Source organism: Pelophylax lessonae (assembly GCF_965119305.1).
Source record: "Pelophylax lessonae genome assembly, chromosome: 2".
NCBI lineage: Eukaryota > Metazoa > Chordata > Amphibia > Anura > Ranidae > Pelophylax > Pelophylax lessonae.
Window position 1 is genome coordinate 452,611,000 of NC_138769.1, and position 24,175 is coordinate 452,635,174.

Below are 24,175 nucleotides of genomic sequence, written 5' to 3' on the forward strand. Positions count from 1 at the left end.
ATTGAAAGCCAGGTACTGAGGGATAGAGGCCTGTCTGGATCAGTGATCCCTACTAAGGTGAAGGTGAGGAAGCCATCTTCCAGCAAGGTATACCATCGTACGTGGAAAGCGTACATTTCTTGGTGTGAGTCAATTGGCGCTTATCCTCGATCCTTTTCTGTGGCTCGGATCTTAGCCTTTCTTCAACAGTGCGTTGATCAGAAGTTGGCCTTGAGTACCATCAAGGGCCAGGTGTCCGCCCTGGCAATCTTCTTTCAGTGAGAATTACAGCGATTCTAATAGGTCAACACCGTCACATGGACAGCACTGACCAATCAAAACCTGTCTAGCCTGTACTGTCAGCACAATGAGGAGAGGAAAGAAATCTGCCGGGATTTCAAATCCCTGGACCAGTGAAGCGGCCTTTTGGTGTTTGACAGCGGAAGATCACGGGACTCCAGTACAATGGGACCGGGTGGAATGGGGAGATTTTCTGTAAAGGTGAACATACACTTTAATGTGGACCTTGGTTTTCTAAATCAAATACTGTAATATTATGACAATTCTCACCTCTGGGACTTTTCTCCCTCCTTCATATTCCACAGCCCACTTCTCTACCCCTTGTCTGACTCTTTTCATAAATTGCTGTTTGTACAGATTTTGTCTTAAAGGGGTTGTAAAGTCAGAAGTTTTTTTTAACTTAATGCATTCTATACATTAATCCTTCCATGTGCAGCAGCCCTCTCAGTGCCCCTAATACTTACCTGAGTCTCCTCTCTATCCAGCGATGTCTACGAGTTCCTCAGCTGTCCGGAACTCTCTCTCCTGATTGGCTGAGACATAGCAATGGCACCATTGGCTCCCACTGCTGTCAATCAAACTCACTTAGCCAATCAGGAGAGGGGGGCGGGGCCGAGCTGCAGCTCCGTGACTGAGTAGATACATGGAGCTGCAGCTCGGCTCGGGTGCCCCCATAGCAAACTTCCTGCTGTGGGGGCACTCAACAGGAGGGAGGGGCCAGGAGCACCAAAGAGGTACCTGAGAAGAGGAGGATCTGGGCTGCCCTGTGAAAAACCAATACACAATGGAGGTAAGTATAATATATTTGTTATTTTAATAGGAAAAAAAAATGAGACTTTACAATCACTTTAACAGCTTGCTAAACCCTTTGTGTGTCACTAGAAGCTTGAAAGCTTATCCTCAAAATGTAAATGGGGTGTTTGGTGTCTCAGGCCAAGGTAGTGGGACTTTTAGGGCAAGTAATAATATTACTACAAGTAAAAGTAAAAAAATAGTATCGGATTTATTCCGTTGTACTTAAAGCATAATAATATATACATACATTCCAATAAGGTGGAGATATGTGTTTTGGGTATAGGCCCAATGTGATAAAGATAGAAAAAGAAAAACGAGGGAATCTGTGACATATGTGATAGTTTGTGACAAAATTAGGGATAATAATCTCTGTGTTTCCTGTGTAGTCCAGGAAGTAGTAGTTCACAGAGTTTATCCCTGAATCTGACGCGTTTCGGCTTTCTTTAAGCCTTTCTCAAAGATTTTTGTCACCCAGCTGAAATATATAAAATCAATAACATATCTGTTATTGTAAATATTCATGTAGAAAAATACTGGAGTTTTAGTATAGAATATTTAAAGTACATACACTATGGGACCTTGCTTCAATAGACCAATCTCTGTGTCCTCTGAGCCTGCTACAAGGAGTCGTGGGGTACCTCTGTCTGGAAGGATATGTGAGTGTAAGTATTAATTTTTTTTGGGTATTGATAGCCTGAAGTTATTCAATAATTACCATTTACTCACGCATTCAATATAGGTGTTCATATATGGTGGCTTGGTGGTAATCCAGCAAAGTCCTGCGTGATCCTTTTCTACAAAGTCATAATGTATATATATATGTATGTAAGGAGGGTTTTTTCACAATAGTAGTATTTATTTATTTATGCAGAATTTTATATCCGCCTAGACCAACTTACATTTGGTGGATTGCAGGATGGAAGATTCCAATGCCGCGAGTAGGTTTGCAGCCTTGCTTCAATATGCCATTCTAAAGGAATTATAAATAATATAATTCCAATTATATACATTGGTGGTCAGTGGTGAGTACTTTATTAAAGGTGACTTTGAAGGCTTATGGATCCATGAGGTCCATTTAAAGACTTACATTTGAGCAGATGTGATAAGGTATGGTAGGAATTTCTCCACTGCAGCGGTCCGTGTCTCTCCTGTTCCCTCGCTAGGAGGGATGTGAAGGGAGACGCCGGCTCCCCGGCCTTTTAACGCTGCTCGCGCATGTGCAGAAGGCGCCGCACGTATGCAGCTCTTCCTTGTCCGTGACGTAATGGTCCCGTACTGCGCAGGCGCCTGGGTGTTGCGCACGCAGTACGAGCCTGTCGGGCAGGGAAAGCGGCCGCCGACACGGAGTGTGAGACATGGAGTTGTCTGGCCGTGGTCAGAGGCATGATGTTTAGCCCTTCCATGTCACAATTGCCCCTGTCCTCGATAGGGGCAGGGGCTTACCGTGCCGGGAGCAAGCTCATGAGGATCAGGATGTCTGTTTTGAAGCAAAGTATACATTACACAATATATATGCAACAATATATATAATATTAATATTAAATTATTAATTCATGTGTATATAATTTTTGCGTAGATCATAGTTTTAACAGCAGAAAAAATATAAATAAATAATAAAAGAGCATATCCAAAGGGAAATGATGTTCCCGTGGGGGATGTGTCGGATATGTCCCAAAGTCTGACATACCAGAAAGGATGTTTATATCTGGGATTTGTTTCCAAGATGATTTTAAAGGTATGGTCACTAATTAGTTAAGTGGGGGAAGTTTCTATCACAATTTTACAAATAAATAAATGGGGGGATGGATGGTTTAGAATTGGAATTTTAAAGCTATAAGTTGCTACTTTAAGGACAATCCTCGTTTCAGGTATCATATTTAATTTTAGTCCGTTTTCCCAGAGGCAAAGCCTTCAAGGAATGGTCTAAAACTTTCCGTTTCATTTAATCCAGGGTATTTGGTGGCATTCAGACGTCTAATCCATCGCATCTCCATTTGGAGAAGCTTTTTGTTCCAATCGCCTCCGCGCTGTGGTATGTGTATTCTCTCTAAAGCGATGAATGTCACTTTTGGCATTTTATTGTTGTGGATATACTTGACGTGCCTACCAAGTGGTAAATGGAAATTACATATTTCCATACTTTGTATGTGCTTGTTGATTCTTTTGCCCATTTCCTGTTTGGTTTTGCCAACATAATATGACCCGCATTCGCACCTCATAAGGTACACGACCCCCTTAGTCTTGCAATTTACATAATGGTGGGGTGTAAATTTCTCACCGTTTGGGAGGATGGTATCTGTGCATTTTTTAATTACTTTGCACTGCGCACAAGTGCCGCAGGGGTATGTGCCCTTATCTCTGCAAGGGTCCTTCCTTTTTTCTTTGAATTCGCTGTGTGTTAAATTTTGTTTAAGGGAGCCGGCCTTTCTATAGGTGACCAACGGGTTGTCTGTCACAAAATGTTTTACCACAGGATCTTCGTTTAGGATTGTCCAGTGCTTTTGAAGAATTTGTTTGATTTTCTGATGTTCGTTTGTAAACCGCAAAATAATGCGGGTTTTTTCCCCTTGTTCCTTATTTGTGTGTGCCTCTTTAGATTTAAAGAGTATTTCTTGCCTCTCTTGCTGTTTGACCTTATTAAAGGCTTTTCTAAGTGTGGTTTTGGAGTATCCTCTTTCCAATAATCTTCCTGTTAGGAGGTTGGCTTCTTTCTGATAGTCGTCATCTTTGGTGCAATTCCTCTTTAGCCTTAAAAATTGGCTATACGGAATTGCTTTTTTTAAAGATATTGGGTGGAAACTTGACGCATGTAGGATTGAATTTCCTGCTGTTTCCTTACGATAAAGGGTCGTTTTGATGGTTCCATTGGGTTCTTTTAATATCCACGTGTCTAGAAACGCAATTTTGTTTCTATCATAATTGAGTGTAAAGAACATGTTATAGGTGTTATTGTTCATCGTTTTAAGACACTCCTTAATTAACTTCTCTGGTCCTGACCAGATAATGAAGATGTCGTCCAAAAATCGCTGCCACAGTAATATATTGTTTACAAAGATGTTATTTTTTTCCTCTGCCAGGAATTCCGTTTCCCAGGCTCCTAGAAAAATGTTCGCATACGATGGAGCACAACTAGTGCCCATCGCGACACCGCAAGTTTGCAGGTAATAAGTACCATCGAAGGTGAATACATTATGATTTAGAATGTATTCCAACATCATTATAATAAATTCATTGAACTTATTGTCCCGTTCACTCTGTTGCATAAGGGCTTGTCTAATTATCTCTATTCCTTTTTTATGAGGGATGTTATTATAAAGAGATTCGACGTCAATGGTAATAAGGAGGGCGTCTTCTGGTACTGTTAGTCCATCTAGAATTTGAAGTAGGTGTACTGTATCTTTTAGATACGATGGAAGTTTAGTCACATGGGGTTTGAGGTATGTGTCGATGACTTTACTAGTTGTTTCTGTGAGATTACCATTTCCCGATACAATTGGTCTCCCGGGAGGGTCGTCTCTGCTTTTATGTATTTTGGGTAACGCATAAAAAGTAGGGGTCCTGGGGTGTTCGGTCCTCATATATGACCATAATGTTTCTGTTATTGTGCCCTCGTTCAAGGCCCTGTCTAATTTTTTATAGAAATCTTCTTTGAAAGTTTCCAAGATTATAGGTAATATTTTCTTATAACATTTGTTGTTATTCAGGATTTTTTGGCACATCATTTTATATTGCTTATTATCCATTAATACGATGTTGCCTCCTTTGTCCGAGGGCTTTATTGTGATTTTCTCATTTTCTTGTAATTCTTTTAATGCTTTTCTCTGTGATTCCGTGAGGTTTTGTGTTTTTCCTCGGTCTTTCAATTGGTTGATCTCCTTGCTGGTTTCTCTCACAAATAGTGCAATTGCCGGATTAGTATTCAAAGGTGGAAAGAGGTGTGATTTTTTCTTGAATTTTTTTAGGGATGTTTCCTGTGAAGGATTCGTTTCCTGATCCTCCTCTTCGCTATCTAAATTGGTGTCATCATCCGTCCAGTCCTCTAGACCCCCTTCCTCCAACAGCAGTTTTAGATCACGGATGGCTCTAAATTCTGCTGCGGATAATTTCGTCTGTGGTTCTTCGGTTGTAGGCTTTTTGCTATACATAACTTTTAAGAGTAATTTTCGTGCAAAAAGGTTTATGTCCTTTATAGTTTCAAATCTGTCCGTTGCCTTATTAGGGCAGAAGGATAGGCCTAATGTTAGAACCTCCGTCTGGTCATCTGTTAATTTATGTTTGGACAGATTGATGATAGTGAGTTCCCTAGTTGCAATTATGTGGCTTGGGTCTGCTTCTTCTGTTGTTTCCCTAAAAAAGCCTTTTGTGATTTTGGACCACCGTCTTTGTTTGTTCTTGGTCGTAAGAAAATTTTATGATGTTTAACCGGGACTATGTCCCCTTGTCCATGCGAAATGTTTTCTTCCCTCGTGTCTTCTCTTTCCCGTGAGGGATCTTCTCTATCCTCCAGATCTGCCTGAATCTCTTGTTGGGTTTGTTCCATATCTCTCCTTCTTGGCTGTTCAACTCCTGACGCATATGATGATGAGTCGGATGAATAATAGAGTCCAGTCTTCCTATTGACTTTGGTGTTATACGCGGTTTTCCTTATTTGTCTGTTAGTTGACCACTTATAAGCACGATTCTGGGTGAAGGCATTTTTATCCCTCCAATATTTTCTTTCCTTTTTCTTGAGTATCTCTTTTCCATATTCTTCCAGATGTTCTTTGAGCTTTTTCTCTTGTTCACTATATAATGATATCTTTTTTAATGGTGTCAGTTGATCATAAATGGATTTTATATCTTCATCCAGGCTTTTCATCTGCCTGGTGTATTCCTCTTGCAACCATATCATTAATTTTTTTGAACATTCGTTCAGGATTTCTTCCCATTCTTTCTTCATGTTTACCGTGATATTCTCCATTGTTGGAAAGATCTGTATGCGGAGACCTACTGGGTTAATATTCTCCGCTACATATCTTTGAAATGACTTGATATGCCAGAAAAGGGCCGATTTCCTTTCAAGGTATTTTTTGAGGGTTCCAAATAGTGCCATAATATCCGAATCCTTTTGTTCTTGTCCTTGGAAACTTTTTTGGATGTCTGACATCAGGGTATTCCACTCATCGCCCATCAGATCACCTGTGGTTATCTCTTCCATTATGAGAGGTTGTGAGATAAATCTCAACCCTGTTGGTTGGGAAAAGGGGTTTGGATATTGTATCCCCTTATTCTTTGTGGGTTTCTCACCCAGAAAGAGGGAAGCAGAGTATTATCCAACCCTTAAAGTTGGCCTATACCCAAAACACATATCTCCACCTTATTGGAATGTATGTATATATTATTATGCTTTAAGTACAACGGAATAAATCCGATACTATTTTTTTACTTTTACTTGTAGTAATATTATTACTTGCCCTAAAAGTCCCACTACCTTGGCCTGAGACACCAAACACCCCATTTTCTTGTTCAAAATAGGGACGAGGCAAAACCTACTCTTACTATCTAGAGAAAAAAAAAAAAACCCCCACCCCCTCGTTATCCTCAAAATGTAACTGTAAAGCGACACTCACATGGGCGATTAGCACACCCTGAGAATTCAAGCAGCAAGAATTGGAGGATTTCTGCAGCTGGAATGACAGGTGTGTGATCAGAGAGCTGTAGCGGTTCAGCCCATTCATTGCAATGACAGATTGACAGTGGCTGCAGCTATCCATGACTGTCTGCACAGCCAGCTATTATCTAGGTAAAGTCTGGTTAAAGTTGTTCTATAGTATTCTACAATTGAAAGAATGTACAGTATCTAATCGAAATCCATTTGGATCTATGTTCTAGGAGGCACCCTACATAAAACAAACTGATATTTCAAAGATAGATACCATCTTTGCCTTTGCTTTCCACCGTTCAATTATATGCAGAACAGAAGTGGTCTTTTCAGTTTGATGTGGATAGCACAGATACCCATTAGACATTATAAAGAAACCAGTAATTAGATTAGGTTAAGAAGTTATTCAAATAGAAAAAAAAAAAACTTGCTATTGCTGGATTAGGAAGGAGGAAGAAGAAGTCAATTTTGTAACAATGGTGGACAAAAAGCTGATCTGTATCTAGAAAAATGTGAGTGCAGAAAGTAAAAGTCAACACGTTTAAAAAGTATGCAAATCATTTTAGCAGACAGTATTCCAGAGGGTTTTTACAACATTTCCCAACAATACTCCCAAAAACAGCTGAGCCAGAAACCACACCTCTCCTTTAAACGGCTATAAAGCTTACTTCAAGCTTCCTTCCACATTCTGCACAGCAAGACGACTGAGAGGTATAACAACCAGTGATTCTAAACAGGTATTTTAGATCATATCTAGGAATTCTGCTTTAATGTTATTGTTTCTTCTAGGCATTTTCAGAACACAAACATGAGTTTTTTTACAATTCTTATTCTTTCCACTCTGGCCGGTAAGTACACTAAAATCTGAAAAATTACAAAATGAATTGGTGTTTTATTCTTCATTTGTAATCAAATATGGTGAAGTTTACAAAACTAAAATGAAAAAATGCTTGATTACCATTGATATACAGTACATATACCTATGCTTTGATGCTGACAAAAGGAACCAGATATAGTAATGTACAGTTGTAGTTTTGACTTCTAGGGTAATAAACATGAATTCTAGTCAGTGCACAATTAATCACACATACCATAATTATGTGATTGTGTGCATGCTGGAATCCTTTGCAACCTTCTCTCCTCTCACAGTGAAGGGACTACATTCTCTATCTATATAACTTCTTCAGTAGAAGTGCTTAGCAGAAGACTCTGCACTCACCTAGCCTGCTAAATGCAGCTCCTATCTATGTAGGGACAACCCTTTCCACCCTAATCCATTCATTCACTAGGCACACAGAAACATAAATATATATTTCTTTACTAACGCAACAAACAAGGTGCAGGTAACCTCTAGTAACTACTCAGAAATCACGTGTTTGCTCTGCAAACCTAAACATTGCTTCTTTTCTGCTTGATGTTAATCATCTTAGTACTTAAGCCCCAAGATGTTTTCTACCTTTGAAGGTCTGCCAAGGATCAGAGTAAAAACGATACCATGACTGAGACTTTTAGAAAAGTCAAAACCTAGGAAAAGTGCACATTAGCAGAGTTAGTAGCAGAAATGAAAAAACGAGAAATTAATGCTGCGCTATGGTGATATATTAGTGCCTCAAAAGTGCTGCTGTGCATAAAATCAAAAGGATTTTAGAACGTGAAAATACAAAGGAACAGCGCAGATTTGGTATGATGAACGATAAAGTGCTTGACGTGAATATATATATATATATATATATATATATATATATAATTTATGAATATAAATCTAAATAGCAAAATTACATTCAATCATTAAAAAGCACCCCGTGAAGTGAATAAATGAAGTTCATGAATGATAAAGTCCATAAATCTCAAAAACAGTCCAAATAATATTCCAAACAAGTGCTTCAGCAGGTAGCCAGTGAAAGGTATCAGGCAAAAAAACTGAAATAAAGTGCTCAAGTGCTGGAGATCATGTGCAAATTCATGCTGCAATGGTGTGGTGATAGGTGACTTTTTTCCTCTCCCCCAGGATGTTACACTTACCGGACAAAGTGGACCCCTAGACAGTATAGTGTAAGGGTCACACAGGCAAAGTCCGGCATACGATCCGGGCAATACTCCTTTGGTCTTGGTTAGGGCCACTTGGGGGTCTCCTACAGGCTCTCACCAGGGTAGGACCATATATGGAAGGAAGAAATTCCCAATAGTGTGATATTGCTAAAAACTCATGTTTATTAAACTTGCAGATAAAACACTCACATTTAATGAAGTAATAACAGGCAGTGTACAGTCATAGATCGGTATCACAGATCGCTAGGATCACTGTGTGCAGCGGGCTCCTCTGGCTCCGGCATGCGTTCCACCACTACCGGAAATGACGTCACGAAAGGCGTGGAACCGGAAATTGCGTCGTCGCGTTTCACCCTCCCACTGGGCGTTATCACAGACATATTTAATCCCCATACCTAATGGCAGTCAGGGTGTCACTGTCTACCCTGTAGAGGTCTATGCGTCCCTCCATGGATATGCCTTCCCAGACCATGACTGACCCACTACAAAACCAGTCATGCTAAACATTGTTACAGGCAGCATAACATTCTCCACAACTTCTTCAGACCCTTTCACGTCTGTCACGTGTTTAGGGTGAACCTGCTCTCATCTGTGAAAAGCACAAGGGGATAGTGGCCGACCTGTCAATTCTGATTTTCAATGGCAAATGCCAATCAACCTCCATGGTGCTAGGAAGTGAGCACAGGGCCCACTAGAGGACATCGGGCCATCAGGCCACCCTCATAAAGTCTCTTTCTGATCTCCAGTGGCCTGCTGGGGGTAATTTTTGTAGGGCTCTGGAAGTTCTCATCCTGGCACAAAGGAGCAGATACCGATTCTACTGATGGGTTAAAGACCTTCTGTGGCCCTGTCCAGCTCTCCTAGAGTAACTGCCTGTCTCCTGGAATCTCCTCCATGCTCTTAAGACTGTGAAGGGACACACAGCAAAACAAATAAATAGTGCAGTGCCTAGTATTAATAATAATAACTAATACATGAATGCACAAAGATGATATGAAAAGGATATATGACAGCAATCCAATACAGAATCATACATGATCGTGACTAGTGTTCATATGAATAATGAAACATGACAGTCCTGATAATAAACTCTGTATCTGGTGAAAAAAGAGAAGTGATGATAGGAAGCCGCTCCCACAATAGAGCAATGATCCACCACCGTGATGCAAACAACCGGGGTACTCTTACCAGACGAGGTGGACCTTCAAATTAATGAGAGGTCAATCGAGCATAGATTGAGTATCTGGTGTCAGCTCAGCAGATATCCGGTCACCAAACTCCTTAAACTCATAAGCCGAAATGGATATATACTTATCAGATGTAAGCAACCCCAACTCCTCCACAGGTACCTCATAAAGAAATGAAGGGGATCCGATAGTGTAATACGTTCAAACTTAGGTTTATTTAGTAAACAATGGACAGGTACTCACATAGCATTTGTATGAAAAACAGCATGGAAATTCCAAAATTGCCGCGGCAAAAGCGTGCTTACGTGCGTCATACGTGTCTGACGCGTTTCGTCATCATAGACGTTGTCAAAGGCCAAAGGGAGACACAGCAAACCTTCTGGCAATGGCACGTATTGATGTGCCATCCTGGAGGAGTTGGACTGCCTGTGTAACCTCTATAGGGTCCAAGTATCGCCTCATGCTACCGGTAGTGACAATGACCCTAGCCAAATGCAAAACTAGTAAACAGTCAGAAAAGATGAGTAGGGGAAAAAATGTCAGTAACCTCCACATTGTTGCCCATCTAGTGCACCTGGTGGTAATTGCATTAACACCAAAGCAGCTGAAACTGATTAACAACCACCTCTGCTACTTAACTGACTAGATTAATATCCATAAAGTTTAATTGACTTGATGCTATAGTCTGGTTAAAAGTGTTCCTTTAATTTTTGTGTAGATGGACTTGTGTAGTCTTTTGTAGAAGGACTTTTGTGTAGAAGACACTTGATGTGTCTTTTTTTTTTTTTTTTTTTTTTCAACCTAACTACACTATATTGTCAAAAGTAATGGGACTCCTGCCTTTACACACACATGAACTTTAATGGTGCCCTAGTATTAGTTCATAGGTTTTAATATTAACAGCTTCAACTCTTCTGGGCTGTCCAAAAGGTTTAGGAGTGTGTCTATGGGAATGTTTGACCATTCTTCCAGAAGCGCATTCGTGAGGTGGGGCACTGGTGTTGGATGATAAGGCTTGGCTCGCAGTCTCCTCTCCTTGCTGAACCAGCTGAATTTTAATCCATGTATAGCTGGCTTAAAGTATATTTTAAGGCAAAACTGTCAGGTTTTTTTCTGCCTGTGCCCCCGTTAAGGAGATTCACCCCATCTATTTGTCCTGTTTACCATTAATATTAGAAGTGAAAGTAAAAGAAAATCACACATTTTGAGTTGTCCCCAGAAAAGTAATAGAGGTTTAATCTTCCAATGGGGACATTAGTTCTGGTGACCTGGGAGCTCCCAAGAAATTCCCTTAATTTGCAGGGATTTACTCACTTCTTGTTTGGCTATGGGGCAGGAAGTGCAGGAAAATCTCCACAATGGGAGACAGATGGCGAAAAAAATCTGGTAAGGGTGATAACCCACCCTTGCTCTATCCAAAAGGAAAAAAAGTTTTGCTCATAGTTCTACTTTAAGCAGTGTTAATTTTGTCGACTAAAATGTTTTCATCGACTAAATTAACACAATTTTAGTCGACTAAAATACAACTAAAACAATTCAGATGACTAAAATATGACTAAAACTAAAATGGCATTTTAGTCATAAGACTAAAATACGACTAAAACTAAAATGGCATTTTAGTCATAAGACTATATCTAAAACTAAATTGAAAATTGACATCATCAAAATTAACACTCCTCTGCTGGCCATTTATAAATCGGCAACACGATTCCATCCAGAGCCTGTAATAATAGCACATTAAAGTTTAAACATGTATTGCACCACCGCATAAGCATAAGTAAGGGGCATCTACTAAGCTACTGAAAACGAAAAAATTAGGAAAAAGGGTTTTCTTATATTTTTCCCTAATATGTAATGTTGGTAATATATTCAGGTAAGATGTGCAATGACATTACAGCCAATGGAGTTTACAGTTTTTTGTGTTTTTTGTATTTTAAAGTTGCACTTCGGTTTTTCAAAAAGCAATATTTCTGTTTGTTTATGAAACTTGGTTTTATTTATAAAGATGTTATATATCACAATGGCTAAATCTGTGTCTGTAGTGCGTGTTCAAACCTTATAATAACATATTATTAGATTTTTACTCCAGGACAGTGGCGGCCAGTCGATAGGGGGCGCAGGGGCGCCGCCCCCCCCAAAAAGAGAAGAAGAAAAAAAGATTAAATAAAAATAAATAATTAAATAAAAAAAGTGTCTATTTTTCGCCCACTAGGGGTGCCGGACTATGTGCTGGGTATGGGGGGGGTTTTGACCCCACCCTCGGCTGGCAGAGGCGCCGATTGACGCTCTCCTGGGGGTCATCGGGGCGCAGACAACCCCCACTTTTCTCATGTCCAGGCTGTGATTGGCCCAGACTCCAGCTTGGACCAATCACAGGAGGACATGGACCTGTTGATGTGACGCGTGGGGGCGGTGCACCGCGCCAGCTTCTCGATCACCTTCCGGCTTCTGTTCCTGGCACAGAGAGGCAGAGAGAGGAGTCGTCAGACAGGAGTCCAGGAGTCGCCTTCCCCAGCCCGGCCCGGTAACCCAGCGAGTCGACTCACCGCAGCAGCCCCAAACTCAGGACTCAAGCCACAAGCCGGAAGACACCCGCAGCCGCACCGGTCCGGACGAGCTCACTCATCCCTCCACACCGCAGCTCAGCACAGGACTCCCCCACTAACACCACGTACGGAGAGAGGTAAGAGGGCTGCAGCTTCCCCAGCCACTTCTCTTAATTGGGGGCATATATACTGGTCAGTGTCACTGCATTGGGGGCATATATACTGGTCACTGCATTGGGGGCATATATACTGGTCGGTGTCACTGCATTGGGGGCATATATACTGGTCACTGCATTGGGGGCATACATACTGGTCAGTGTCACTGCATTGGGGGCATATATACTGGTCACTGCATTGGGGGCATATATACTGGTCAGTGTCACTGCATTGGGGGCATATATACTGGTCACTGCATTGGGGGCATACATACTGGTCAGTGTCACTGCATTGGGGGCATATATACTGGTCACTGCATTGGGGGCATGTATACTGGTCAGTGTCACTGCATTGGGGGGCATATATACTGGTCATTGCATTGGGGGCATATATACTGGTCACTGCATTGGGGGTATGTATACTGGTCAGTGTCCCGGCATTGGGGGCATATATACTGGTCACTGCATTGGGGGCATATATACTGGTCACTGCATTGGGGGCATGTATACTGGTCAGTGTCACTGCATTGGGGGCATATATACTGGTCACTGCATTGGGGGCATGTATACTGGTTAGTGTCACTGCATTGGGGGCATATATACTGGTCACTGCATTGAAAGGGGGCATTTATACTGGTCACTACATTGAAAGGGGGTCTGTACTGTGGGGTTTGTGCTAGGGGGTCTGTACTGTGGGGTTTGTGCTAGGGGGTCTGTACTGTGGGGTTTGTGCTAGGGGGTCTATACTGTAGGGTTTATGCTAGGGGGTCTGTACTGTAGGGTTTATGCTAGGGGGTTTGTACTGTGGGGTTTGTGCTAGGGGGCCTGTACTGTGGGGTTTGTGCTAGGGGGCCTGTACTGTGGGGTTTGTGCTAGGGGGCCTGTACTTTGGGGTTTGTGCTAGGGGGTCTGTACTGTGGGGTTTGTGCTAGGGGGTCTGTACTGTGGGATTAGTGCTAGGGGGCCTGTACTGTAGGGTTTATGCTAGGGGGCCTGTACTGTGGGGTTTGTGCTAGGGGGTCTGTACTGTGGGGTTTGTGCTAGGGGGTCTGTACTGTGGGATTAGTGCTAGGGGGCCTGTACTGTGGGGTTTATGCTAGGGGGCCTGTACTGTGGGGTTTATGCTAGGGGGCCTGTACTGTGGGGTTTGTGCCAGGGGGGTCTGTACTGTGAGGTTTGTGCTAGCGGGGTCTGTACTGTGGGATTAGTGCTAGGGGGCCTGTACTGTGGGATTAGTGCTAGGGGGCCTGTACTGTGGGATTAGTGCTAGGGGGCCTGTACTGTGGGGTTTATGCTAGGGGGCCTGTACTGTGGGATTAGTGCTAGGGGGCCTGTACTGTGGGGGTTTGTGTTAGGGGGTCTGTACTGTGGGGTTTGTGCTAGGGAGCCTGTACTGTGGGGTTTGTGCCACTCTCAGTCAGTGTATCCCATAATAGGGTGTCTCTCACAGTATATCCCATAATAGGGCCCCTGCTCCCTATTATGGGATATACTAGTACTGATGGACCCCTTAATATGTGATATATTGGGAGAATTTGTTCACGCAAGCAAAATACAGGGGACAAAAGGGGTGAAGTTTATAAGGGGTGGGGCGTCTGAGAAATGGGAGGGATCAAAATGGAAGGGCGGGGTCTTGCGCCCCCCCATCTTAAAACTTCACCAGCCGCCACTGCTCAAGGAGTATACAATTCATCTGGAAATGCTAGCGAAATGTTTAAATAATGCATTACAATTAACCTAAACCTATTCGATTTGTAGTTGACTAAAATGTATGAGATTTTAGTCGACTAAAATGTACTGGAGATTTTATTTGACTAAAATATGACTAAAACTAAAACAATTCAGATGACTAAAATGAGACTAAAACTAAAAATCGCATTTCAGTCAAAAGACTAAAATACAACTAAAATTAAAATGGCATTTTAGTCAAGACTATACCTAAAACTAAATTGAAATTTGCTGCAAAATTAACACTGACTTTAAGAACTTTTGGGTAGCATAATCTCTCACTGGGGATCTGATTGTTCATGCTTTCTTTTCTAGCCACTGTATACACATCTGGAATCTATGGGGACATCAATGGTGTTCCCACGAATGGTGCTTCTTGTGCAACAGCCAAGCAAGACAAATTGAAAGTTTGTGGTAAGTTGTTACTAATTTAAATGTAGTGACTAAGGGGGCTAATTAAATGTAGAGCAGTTTGCTATTTCTACACGACACTGCAGTGTTTTCTCCATGCTGTGTGCTACATTTTACAAAACCTTGATAAAATGCAGGCTGGGGAGTCCTTGGGGGTGTCTTCTACATAATATTTTCTAGTGATTTATTTCTTTCCTATTCTTTAAAAATGAGCGGGACATATGTCTCAAAGTACAAATTCATAATGCACGCCGCTGTGCTTTATAAATTTGCTAAAGTTTTTATTTTTTGGTTATTTTAAGTGGTACGACTGCAATAATGTCATTCCAAATAAATAGGACCCTAATTGAATAAATTAAAGCTGTTGGGGGTACCCTGCATAGCACTCAAAAGAAGTCTTAACTTACCTCTCCACCCCAGTAGGGGATCTGTATTTCTTGATACGACTTCTTGAATTTCAGGGAAACTGATGCACTGAGCTGTATGGACTGTTGCTGTATTTTGCTTACCTATGACGTGTTTCCCATGTCTATATTTTGATGTACCTGCTTCCGGTTGTTCTTAATAAAATTTATATTTGCAAAAAAATGAAAGCTGTTGGTGACAGCACTGAGGGTTCTATAAACTGGCAGATTTGCAATTAACAAAACAAATGGAAAAAGACAAGACAACATAAATTGTTAGTGGAGCTAAAAGAGACCTGTATTGAGATAATATGTAGGCTACTATTGCTGAACTCTTCTTTTGAAAATTATAATTTTCTGTCTTTATGCTGATACATTTACTGATGACTTACAAAGTATTGAAGCTAAGGACGGCATCTTCAGAAACAGATCAGCAATGGCGTATTCTCTCAGAACATTTCCTTTTAATCAGCTAACAGTTCCTTATGGTCTTCAGGAATTATTGGGGTGAGTTTCTAGGCCTGCACACCTCAGCTGTCTATTTCTTGGCTGTTGTTTCACAACTAATTTTCTCCTTTATCTAGTACAGTAAATATATTCTGTGAAATGAAGCCCCCTTCTCATCTTGCGATGTGGGATCACGGGAAGAATTGCCACGATTCTGCCCACAATTCCAAATTGCCCTGCAATAGTGGCAAAATGCATCATGCGTGTTTAGGTGGTATTTATTTTTAATGGCATCTTAAACATGGCACTGCTTTGCCATAATTGTTGCGGGACATTTGCGGCAAACTTGCATTGCGCAATACTTGTTGCCCAAAAGAAGAAGCTTGTGCTTAATTTTTTTGGCAACAAGCTTCACACGCTGCTGTTTCCCACGATTGTCGTGCCATTTATCCTGCAACAATCACAGCAAAACCACACCGTGTTTGGGGTGCCATTAAATAAATGGCACTCAAACACTCGTGGTGCGTTTTGCCAGTATTGCAGTGCGATTTGGAATCAGAATCACAGCGATTCTCCCTGCGATTCCAAAATTGCCAGATGTGACCAGGGCCTTATGCCCAACTCTGGGAAATGTGAAAATGATCAAATGCTTATTTAATCTAGGGGTGGATTGTCCTCTGCGCTATCACTTCCAGTGCAAGGCAATAGACCCTGCATTGGTATTGATGATATCAGGACATTAGACTACTGGAGTGCAGGGGAGAAGACACTGCAGAAACTGGTCTAGCAGCATGGAGGAGCAAGTTAATAAATCTACTTTAACAAGTTCCACTGCAAGGGATGACTTTCAACTTTCTGGTGTTTAGCTTTAAGTAACAAATGGGTTAAAGGGGTAAGCAATAGCATAACACTTGGAATAGAGGTTGTCTTGCTAGGATAGACAAGACAGCTACAGGGCAGTTACTCCCTCTTGGTGACCCAGCAAGCAATACATTTCTGGCAGAGCTACTAACTCTTCTTCGCTTTGTCAAAAAGTGGAAAAAAAAAGTTTTGGCTGAGGTGCACTTTGCCCGTAATAATGGCTTATGAATATGAAATGTTAGTCATATAGATTTTGACACTATTCCTATGATGTAATTATAGCAAACATTTTCTACACTTGTGTCCTGTAAATTAATATACACAGTTACCATTGCTAAAAAAAAAAAGTGCTCAAATGAGCTGGTGCTGATTATTTCTGCTTTATTAGGTTTTTGTTGTATTTTCAATACCAATAAAAAAAGGAAGAGGTCTAATCTCAATTATGGATTATCTTGGTATACGAAAGTGATTGAGAAAAAAACAAAAAGGAAGAGGTCTAACCTCAAAAAAACTGGATGATGGTGCGCCCATTGGCTAAGATTGGTTCCTTAGGCACCAACATTTTACTTTGTAATAACAATAAAAAGAGCACTGCTGACATATTTTCATCTTGTCATTGTTATGAAGGAGTAGAGGCTTCAAAAAGGCTGGCTGAAAATGACTTGGGACGCATAAACAAATACAAGAGTAAAATTCTCTCAGTGGCGAAACAAAAAAATATTGATCCATCTATAATTGCTGGTATTATGTCCCGGGAATCACGTGGAGGAAGCATTCTGAAAAATGGTTGGGGTGACCATAACAATGGCTTTGGACTAATGCAGGTACTAGGAACTTTTTTTTTTTTTTATGGACCAAATGAAGTGGTACTGACATCTTTATTCATTATGCTCACTGTATGCTATTTTTATATGTAAAATTACATTTTGTATGTGTACATGGGATTATTTAATAAGCAAGTAATAAGATGTAATATTATGGTTTCTAAGTTCTGGTAGGGAAGGAGACATCTGTCTGTGTCAGTTGGAGATAATAACGCTGTGGTTCCTCCAGCAACCCCCGTGTTACAACAGGGCACAGCATGGGCCCAGGGGTTGACAGACTGAAACTGCAGGGGACCAGAAAGTTGACACCCCCAGAAATGTCAGATTTTGAAATTCTCAATGCGGCACTTTATCTTTACTATAGTAGAGATTGGTGGCACAGAAGGAGCCAGGAGGGATGAGTAATAGATTTCTAATGTAAAGGTAATCCTCTGTTTACACTATATACTGAATAAGACCCCGTTCACACTGGGGCGATCCGACTTGCCGGGGCGACCTCACAGGTCGCGGCGCGCAGCTCGCACCGCGACCTCGGAGCGGCCGGCACGGACTTCATAACATTGAAGTCAAAGCAGGTCGCTCCAGGTCGCCCTAAAGAAGCTCCGGACCCCTTTTCTAAGTCGGAGCGACTTGTGTCGCTCCTATTAGAACGGGTCCACAGCTTCTCTATGGCAGGCGACCTACGGCGACCTGTCAGGCGACCAGGTTGCCTGACAGGTCACCCCAGTGTGAACGGGGTCTAATACTCTGTATACACAATATTATGGTTGTGAGTACACAGTCAGCAGGAGATCAAAAATAACCATGCATTACAAGTGATATTTTAACCACTTAAGGACCAAGCCTATTTCTGACACATGTTTACAAGTTAAAATCAGTATTTTTTGCTAGAAAATTACTTAGAACCCCCAAACATTATATAGATTTTTTTAGTAAAGACTCTGGAGAATAAAATGGTGGTCACTGCAATATTTTTTTGTCTCGCAGTATTCACGCAGCAGTCTTTTAAACACCTTTTTTAAAAAAATAAATAAATACATTTCACTGCATAAAAAAAAAAAAAACTAAATAGTAAAGTTATGCCAATTTTTTGTATATTGTGAAAGATGATGTCGCACTGAGTAAATAGATACCTAACATGTTATGGTTTAAAATTGTGCACACTCGTGGAATGGCAACAAACTACGGTACTTAGGCGATGCTTTAAAAATGTTTAATGCTTACCAATTTAGAGTTACAGAGGAGGTCTTTTTCTAGAATTATTGCTCTCGCTCTGGCGATAATGCACATGTGTGATATAAACATATTCATTTGCGGGCGCAAATTACGTATGTGTTTTCTTTCCTGCGTGAGCTCACGGGGGGGGGCTTTAAAAAAAAATGTTTTTCCTATTTATTTTATTTAATTTGTTTTATTTTTAGCACTGTTCTTCTTTTTTTTTTTTTTTATCTGATCACTTTTATTGCTGTAAGCAATGTACACATGCCTTGTGACAGTAATAGGCAGTGACAGGTACTCTTTATGGAGGGATCGGGGGGTCTAAAAGACCCCTCCACTACACTTCAAAGTATTCAAAATGCAGAAATCTGCATTTTTGAATACTGACTTTTTTTTTTTTTTAAAACGGCGCCATTGGCAGCCAAGTAAATCGGAAGTGACGTTGTTGGGTCTCTTCTGGGTTACATGATCGGAGACCCGATCGAAGCCGAATCCGGCTTCAATCGGGACTCCAATCAGCCGGCGGACGTGCCAGCTGGTTGCTCAGGTCTCCCCATGGACAGGAGACCCGGGCAGAGCCACTGGAGGGGAAACGTTCCCTCCTACTCGCTGGGATAATGGCCGGGCAGCTGCCTGAGCCACATCGGCTGTTATCTTCTGAAAGCCCACCGCCGGCTCTAAAAAACTGTACTGAGTTGCTGCCTGCGGCTGAAGGCATCATACCGGTACAACCACTTCTGCAAGCCGACGTACAGGTACATCAGTTTGCAGGAAGTGGTTAAACACATACACAAATATAGATGCAGCCCCACAAACATAGAAAAAATGTCTATGAATATGACTTAAAGAGATGCGGCTGATTTACCAAGGCCTCATGTGAATGTGCAGCCAGACAGGCAGTTAAGCCCCCAACTGCCATCAGCAAGTTAACATGGCCAGGGGCCATGTTCGTACGCATCACAGGATTGGTGCACAGAGTATTATAAAGCCTGTTGTGTTTAGCAAGCAGTACAATTTCCAAACCTAATCAATTTAAGTGCATAGGCCTGCGCTGCAACTGCTTTGCAACAGCAAATTATGTATGCAGTGCTGCAGGGTTCACTAGTTCAAACACTCAGCATCACACAATAATTTGTGTGGATATTTATCTAATTTATCCAATAATGTGAAGATGAGTAAATGGGGATTTGCTTTTCAACACTTAGTCCATTCAGGGCAAAGTGATCGTGTCTCTTGAAAGAACAACCCTCCACGACTTACTTATTTCCTGGCACTCCATTGCTTTGCCCTTGGCAAATACCAAGTGTTTCTGAGTAAGGAGAAGCATTTGACCTCCTCCTAGGATGCAGGGCTCTGGCCTGAGGAGCCAATGGACAGGACCAAACACTGTCACATGAATGGGGAGCGGAAGCCAAAGGTAAGTATCAGTGGGTCATGGGTTTTCTTTCAAGAGACTAAAGTCTCTATTTTTACCAATGGCTCCTCTTCTCCCAGTAGGATTTGGAGTTTCCTCTTACCTTCTATAGAAATGAAGTCCAGGATGAAAGCGGAGAATCTTTGGAATTGAGTGTCCCTCAATGATGAGTACTTGGGGCACTGTAGCAAGAAGTGGTCCTCGTCCTCCAGGACCCCCTATTCACATTGCTGGCACAATCTGCTCTCCCTGGGCTTGTAGGTCTGTCTGTGCCGTCCTAATTCCATTTCCAGACTGTGGGCGCTCAGTCTGTACAGGCTCAGGGTCTGTCTTTGAGCTCTTGTAGTACCTCCAGGTATGGGGCCAGTTTGTGGTCTCTCTGCAGTGACTGGTAAACAGTTAGTTTCTTGGAGTTTGTTATTTAATTTCTCCATTCTCCAACATATTTTTCTTCTGAATAATTTGTTATGTTTTTTTTTTTGTGATTTTGTCAGGCCAAATTGTTGGGAGTTTGGGATAGACAAGGCGCTGATGAGTTGTTGCAGACCGCCAAGCTTGGGCTGATTCTTATTGGTCAGTAGGACTTTATGGTGGTACGAGTACACTGCTTTTTTGTATATGATCCCAGAATGATAGCACCCTCGTCTGTATTGCAAGAAGTAAGGGAAATCTGCCCAGCTCAGACTGGCAGGCACTGTTGGAGGTGCTCCGGTGGACTTGGAGGAGGTGCTTGCAGAATTCTAGATGGAATATTTCTGTTGGGCTTGAGTCCCATTTGGATCGGTCTAGGTCGGTGACAGGACCCCAAATCTCACTGCCATAAAGAAGGATTGGGGTGATGACGCTATCAAAGATTCTAAGCCAGACTCTCACTGGGGGTTTTAGGTGATACATTTGTTTTCTGATGGCATAGAAGGCTCTGCGTGCCTTGTCTTTTAGTGCCTCTATGGCTGGCTTGAAACTTCCTGATTGGTTAATTTCTAGGCCGTGTTAAGTGTAGCTGTTAGTTTCATCAAGAGTGCGGTTGTTTAATGTAAATGAAGGGCTCTTTGTGTTCTTTCTTTGGAAGACCATGATTTTTGTTTTCTTTGAGTTGATAAGTAGTGCCCATGTGGCACTGTATTTCTCCAGCACTTCCAGGTTGTCTTGTAGGCCTTTCTCTGTTGGTGACAGAAGTAGGAGGTCATCTGCATACAGCAGGAACTTCACCTCGGTGTCATGCAGAGTCAGTCCAGGTGTTTGGGAGGATTCTAGAGCTGCAGCCAGTTCATTGATGTAGATGTTGAAGAAGGTTGGACTTAGGCTGCAGCCCTGTCTGACTCCTCTGGGCTGCCGGAAGTGCTCTGTTCTTTTTCCATTCACCTTTACGCTGCAGCTGTTCTTGGTATATGAACTCTTGATGCCATCATATGTTTTCCCTCCTATTCCACTCTCCAATACTTTGAGGAATAAGCCTGGGTGCCACACTGAATCAAAGGCCTTCTTAAAGTCCACAAAACAGGCGAATATCTTCCCATGTCTTGTATTGTGGACATGGGTCTTGATGAGACTCAGGAAGGTGAGGATCCGGTTGTTGAGGATACTGTTGAATAGTTTCCCTAATGTGCTGCTGACACATATCCCTCTGTAGTTGGCTGGATCATACTGGTCTCCACTCTTATGGATGGGTGTTATGAGGCCTTGGTTCCATATTTTATTGTAGTGACCAGCATTTAGGACCAGGTTGAACACTTTACATATTGTAGCATGTACATCTGGGGAGCCATGTTTAATAATTTCAGGCAGGATTCCATCCATCCCACTGGCTTTTTTAGTGTGCAGGTGTTGGATTTTTTCCGTTATTTCTTGTAGTGTAATTGGTACATCCAGGGGGTTTTGGAAGTCCTTGATTTTTTTTCCTCCATATCGTGTAGTCTTTTGATGAGGTCTTTTTGTTCTGCAGTTAACCCCTTTTCTGGGATATCTTTGTAGAGGTTCTTAAAGTAAATGTAGATGTCGCCATTTTGAATGTGGAGGTTGTTTTTCCTTGTTGCTGAGCCAATATTCTTCCATATTTCCCAGAAAGAATTTTCCTGAAGTGCCTCTTCTAGCTGTTGCAGGTTGTTGCAGATGAAGTTTTGCTTTTTCTCTTTAAGGATTTGTTTGTATTTTTTCTGAAGAATGCCATGGGCTATCCTTCAGTCTGTATTGTCGGGGTCTCTATGTTTGTTATTGGAGGCTGTTCGTAAGGTGTTCCTTAATTCTTTGCATTCTTCGTGGAACCATTTATTGGATTGTTTGATGAATGTTTTCTTGCAGTTGGCTTTTTTCAGCTGGGCTGTTTCTGCTATGGTGTATAGTATTTTATGGAAGTCCTTTGCTGCCTTGTTCACACCTCGTGGGCTTACCTCTCTGTATTTTGAGTCGGACTGTTTTGACCATTTAAATGATGGTGGCAGGTTGCTGAGAGAAGCCTGGTGGAATTTTGGAGATGGTTTATTTGACAATTTAATATATAGCATTAGTTGTTTGTAGTCTGACAGGTGTGTTTGTGGGGTGACTGTAAATGCATTGATGAGGACAGGGTCCATATCTGTGATGGTATAGTCTACCACGTTGCTGCCTACACGGGAGTTTAATGTGTATCTTCCCAGAGAGTCTCCCTTGGTACGGTCGTTGAGGATGTAGAGCCCCAGACTGCGGCACAGATTCAGCAATTTTCTTCCATTTTTGTTGATTGTACTGTCATAGCTGTTTCTTTGTATCTGTATTAACTCATGACCGTAATTTGCAGGGCCCAGTATGTACGTGTTGCCATCAGAACTTGTATAGTCCTTTTCCCTTCCTGTTCTAGCATTGAGGTCTCCAAAGATGAGCACTTTTTCCAGGGATTGGAAGTGGATTACCTCACCTTGTAGGACCTCAAAAATATCTGGTCTGAAATATGGGGACTCTGGTGGGGCAATGTATGCTCAGGTAGATACAGGTAGATATTCGACTGAGAGGCAAGGATGGAGCTACATATTCTAATCCAGATTTGTCTCTCTCCTTTTTTGATTGCATTGATGTTGTCATGTAGCTCCTCCTTATACCAGACTAGTATTCCTACTGAGCACCGACCCTGTTTGATGTTTTTATCCTTTTGTGCGGGGACAGAGAATTCCCTATAGCCAATGGGTATTATTGGTTTGTCCTGTGCCCGAGTCCATGTTTCCAGGTAGATTTGTATGTCTGTCTCACGTAGTCTTTGTATGAAGTCTGGATCATTTACTTTGGATCCGAAGGCTGAAGCATTCAGACCCTGAATGTTCCAGCTACTAATTACTAAAGATGACATTTTGTAGTTATATACCTTGCAATGGGTAAATTTCCAGGGACAAACTGGATTATGGGTGGTTGTCTCTGTCTTTTGTGCTTTTTGAGCTCAGTTACATCAGTATATTGTGCTGAGGAGGGATCTTATCTCCTCCTCCATTTCTCTGCGTTTTAGTCGTCTTGGTGTCCATCGTGGGGCGGGTGGTTTCTTCCATTCTTGCCATCTTTGTGGCCCTGTTTTTCCCTTTAGTGTGTTGTATTGGGTTAGTGGTGGGGTTTGGGGTCTTGCAATTGTGTCTGTCTGAGAATGTTTTGTGCCAGGTTCAGGGTAGTGAGATCTCCCAAGAACAATGTCTTTGAATTATCTCGCCAGCAGACTCACAGGAGACTGACCCCTTGTTTGTTCAGATATTTGTTGTCATAGAGGTGTTGGGGCATTATAAAATGATGTTGTGCCAGGTGAATGGAAGGTTTTGACCTGGTGTTGTCTGCCAGCTCTGTGTTGATTTGCTGGGTTATGTTGTTTGGGATATCCCTCCTTGGAAGAAGGGAGGACAGAATTACTTTGGACTGTGGACATTTTTGCTGTGCAGTCTGTTAGTTGTAATAATTTGTCCACAATAACTTCCTGCTGTTCCTGGATGTTGTTTGTGCCTGTGTGTATGATGATATGTTTGGGGTTAGTGAATTATGGGTCGTTGATGACTCCTGTTGCCTGTTCCTGGAAAGAGCCGTTTTGGTGTTAAGGTATTTCCCGTTGGAGTCCATTATTAAAACTATTTAAGGAGTTTGTTGCCTGTTCTTGTGATTTGATGATAGTTTGTTTGTGGTTTCCAGATTATTAGAGTTGTCTTGGCTATTGTTGGGCTTTGTAATGTCAATTTTTGGAAGTTGATGAGTTTCACTAGTCTGTTTGCTGATG

General features: G+C 41.8%; 1 protein-coding gene across 2 annotated transcripts in view; it reads left to right on the forward strand.

Annotated features, from left to right (window-relative positions):
• Positions 1 to 7,360: 7,360 nt before the first annotated feature.
• LOC309545446 (lysozyme g-like) overlaps positions 7,361 to 24,175 on the forward strand; it is a 326,231-nt gene continuing 309,416 nt past the window's right edge. For both annotated transcript variants that reach the window (XM_082244648.1, XM_082244649.1), the window contains exons 1-4: positions 7,361 to 7,426; positions 7,505 to 7,563; positions 14,696 to 14,794; positions 17,131 to 17,327. In XM_082244648.1, coding sequence (XP_082100774.1) covers positions 7,524 to 7,563; positions 14,696 to 14,794; positions 17,131 to 17,327 — 336 coding nt within the window. In that variant the 5' untranslated portion in view covers positions 7,361 to 7,426; positions 7,505 to 7,523. The remainder of the gene's footprint in view (positions 7,427 to 7,504; positions 7,564 to 14,695; positions 14,795 to 17,130; positions 17,328 to 24,175) is intronic.